Source organism: Bison bison, unplaced genomic scaffold (genome assembly GCF_000754665.1).
Source record: "Bison bison bison isolate TAMUID 2011002044 unplaced genomic scaffold, Bison_UMD1.0 scf7180017864371, whole genome shotgun sequence".
Lineage (NCBI taxonomy): Eukaryota > Metazoa > Chordata > Mammalia > Artiodactyla > Bovidae > Bison > Bison bison.
The window spans coordinates 13166093-13169063 of record NW_011494943.1 but is presented as its reverse complement, the minus strand read 5'-3'; the positions used below and the strand labels follow the sequence as shown (position 1 = coordinate 13169063).

Below are 2971 nucleotides of genomic sequence, written 5' to 3'. Positions count from 1 at the left end.
GGCACCCTGACCGGCCCAGCTGCCAACGGGGACATCCAGTGGTCAGTCCCACCCACCGTTGTGAGTGTCCGGGGGTGGCTGTAACAGCTCATCACAGACTGTGTGGCTGAACACAAAGGAAACTCATTCTGAGTTCTGGGGTCAGAGTCCAAAATCAAGGTGTTGGCTCCCTCTGCTTGAGAGGAGGATCCTTCCTGCCTCCTGCAGCTTCTGGTGTTGCTGACAGTCCCTGGTCTCTGATCTGTGGACGCCTCACTCCATCTCTGCTCTGCCGTCACGTGTCTCCTTCCCTGTGCGTCCTCTCCCCTTCTTATAAGGACACAGTAACGGGATGTCGGGTCCACCCCAAGACCTCATCTTAACTAATTCCATCTGCAAAGTCCCTATTTTCAAAAAAGGACATATTCTGAAGTTCTAGGTGGATATCACCCCAGGGCACCTGTCATTACAACAACAAAGCTTGCGCCTGACCCACTTTCCTTGCCTCTTTGTCTCCCTTTAGCACGCCCCAGGGGTCCCTAAGATCCTGGTGGGGAACCGCCTGCACCTGGCCTTCAAGCGGCAGGTCCCCACGGAGCAGGCCCAGGCCTACGCGGAGCGCCTGGGTGTGACGTTTTTCGAGGTCAGCCCGCTGTGCAATTTCAACATCACTGAGTCCTTTATGGAGTTGGCCAGGATCGTGCTGCTGCGGCACGGGATGGACCGGCTCTGGAGGCCGAGCAAGGGTAGGTGCTCCTCCAGGCTGCCAGGAAGCCCCTCCAGCGCTCAGCCTCCCAGGACCTGGCCCCAGGTCGCTGTCTCCATTCTCATAAATCAGAGCTTCTGCCCCATGGCACTAGAGCCAGTTGGGATGGAGTGTCCTCTGGTGGGGGCGTCCCCTATGCTGTGGGTGAGCTGCATCCTTGGTCTCCCTGCCCCCATTTGTGAAAAGCACAAATGTCTCCAGACTTTGCCAAATGCCCTAGGGAGTCAAAATCGCCTCCAGTTGAGAAGTACTGTTCTGAAAGTTGTTAAGACCTTGATTCTAAAAGGAACCAAAACCCTGGGTTGTGTTTCTTCTGTCTGATCCTCCAGGGGTTGAGGAGTGCCCTGACCGCACCAAGGGTGAGACGCAGTCTCTGCTTCCAGAAGGCCCCTTGGGAGCCCTGCTCTATCTGAGCAGGGACTCTGACTCATAAAACAAACTATGTAGGTGAAATATAAGTGAGAGCATTTGCTTTTCTGGTGTGTTCTCCGGTATGTCTTTATAAAGCTGATAACACATTATTTTGGGTCAGCTACTCAGTTGGGAAGCACGTTTCCTGAAGCCCTTGGCCTCAAGCCCCAAAAGCTGGTTGCACAGGAGACCTCATTGGCCATTGCCGGGCAGGACTCATCTCTCAGACCCAGTGCAAGGGAGGATGGTGGTCTCAAGTTTGAAGGCAAAGTGGGTTTAAAAAGACGAAAGCAGGACCACCCATTTCTAATTGCCACCCGTAGGCACAGGGTGGGAGACTGGGCCTTGACGTCTTGCCCCAGAGTCCCAGAGCAGAGGGTGGACAGGTGTCCTGCTGCCCCGGTGCTGGCCCCACGCCAGGACAACGCAAGTGAACCGGGTTTTCTTTCCTTTCCCAAGTACTGAGCTTGCAGGACCTGTGCTGCCGGGCAGTGGTGTCCTGCACGCCTGCGCACCTGCTGGACAGGCTGCCGCTGCCCACGGCCCTCAGGAGCCACCTCAAGTCCTTCTCGATGGCCACCGGCCTGAGCGCCAGGATGGCGCACGGCCGTCCCTGCTCCCTCGCCTCCGGCTCCAGCCACAAGAGGACCAGCCTCCGAAAAGCCAAGGGCACCCACCTCCCCCAAAGCCCCCCCAGACGCTGCTCTAGGAACAACTGCAAAGTCTCTTGAGGAGGGTGCAAGGCAGAGGAGGGGCACAGATGGGAGGGGGAGGCCGCTCTGGATCTAGACGCCCGCCAGTGTCGTGGTGACCATGTGGCCCCGAGCAATGAAACCGAGGCTGGTACCCCGCTTACCAGATACTTCTGCATGGATGGGCATGGGGCTCTTATTTCAGACATGTGTTTATAAAGGGAAGAACTCTTGATAACATGGAATTTTGAATGTAACGTATCATGATTGCAGTGCAACTTTTTTCTTAAAATAACTACTTTTTATAAGAATGGTGATATGTTTGTGATGAGTATAAATTCTAGGGACTACAAAAAGTGGAAATGGAGAGAGAAATTAAGAGTTTTCGATGCTATGAGGGGTCTTTTTATAAACCTCCTTTTTAATGTCAAAGCACTAATTTATAAAATGCCATAGATAAGTTAGAGATTACGCACAGCCAATTTGTCCAGCTTGTGTATGAAACGGATCTGATCAAGTTTTTGCTACGTTATTTACTACATTTTAGGATAAGTGATTTATATGCATATTTTCTGTAAATCTACATTTTTTTGTATAAATGTTTTACGAGTTATGACACTAAAGGGAAGAAAATGCCAAAGATATTTCTAGTTACAGCAAGCACACCGCAGCATGGTCACACCACGTCCAGACTGGCAAGAGAATGTCACTCGGAGCCATTTTCAGCCAAGAGTGAAGCGAACACTGTTGTTTAAGAATCGACGTTTCTTGACAATAAAAAGTATACTCATTTCTTGGTAGACTCGTGGGCTGCTTCTTCCTGGTTTTGTGTACTTCCATCACCCTTGGTTCCGTTTGCTTTATTGCCTATTTCAGTTACCACACCCTAACCCTAACCACAGTCAGTGCTAGTACCTGGCATTGGCAACAGGGCTGTGTCCCTGACCTGAACCACGGAGTGAAAGGATGCCTTTTCCTGAAAAGAACGCAGAGGCAGACAGTGGGGCCCGAAGGGGCAGCTGTCCAGCCTGTGTCTATACAGGAAGAGTGGGAGGTGCTCTGGCTCCAATGCATGGGGCATCACTGCCCAGCATGAGTGACGTCAAGATTGGAGCTGACTCTG

General features: G+C 52.1%; 1 protein-coding gene across 1 annotated transcript in view; it reads left to right on the top strand.

The window, feature by feature from the left end:
• RAB40B (RAB40B, member RAS oncogene family) overlaps positions 1-2648 on the top strand; it is a 26272-nt gene extending 23624 nt beyond the window's left edge. Inside the window, exons 5-6 of the mRNA XM_010856393.1 lie at positions 503-725; positions 1616-2648. Of these exons, the coding sequence (XP_010854695.1) occupies positions 503-725; positions 1616-1887 (495 nt within the window). The 3' untranslated portion in view covers positions 1888-2648. The remainder of the gene's footprint in view (positions 1-502; positions 726-1615) is intronic.
• Positions 2649-2971: the final 323 nt, after the last annotated feature.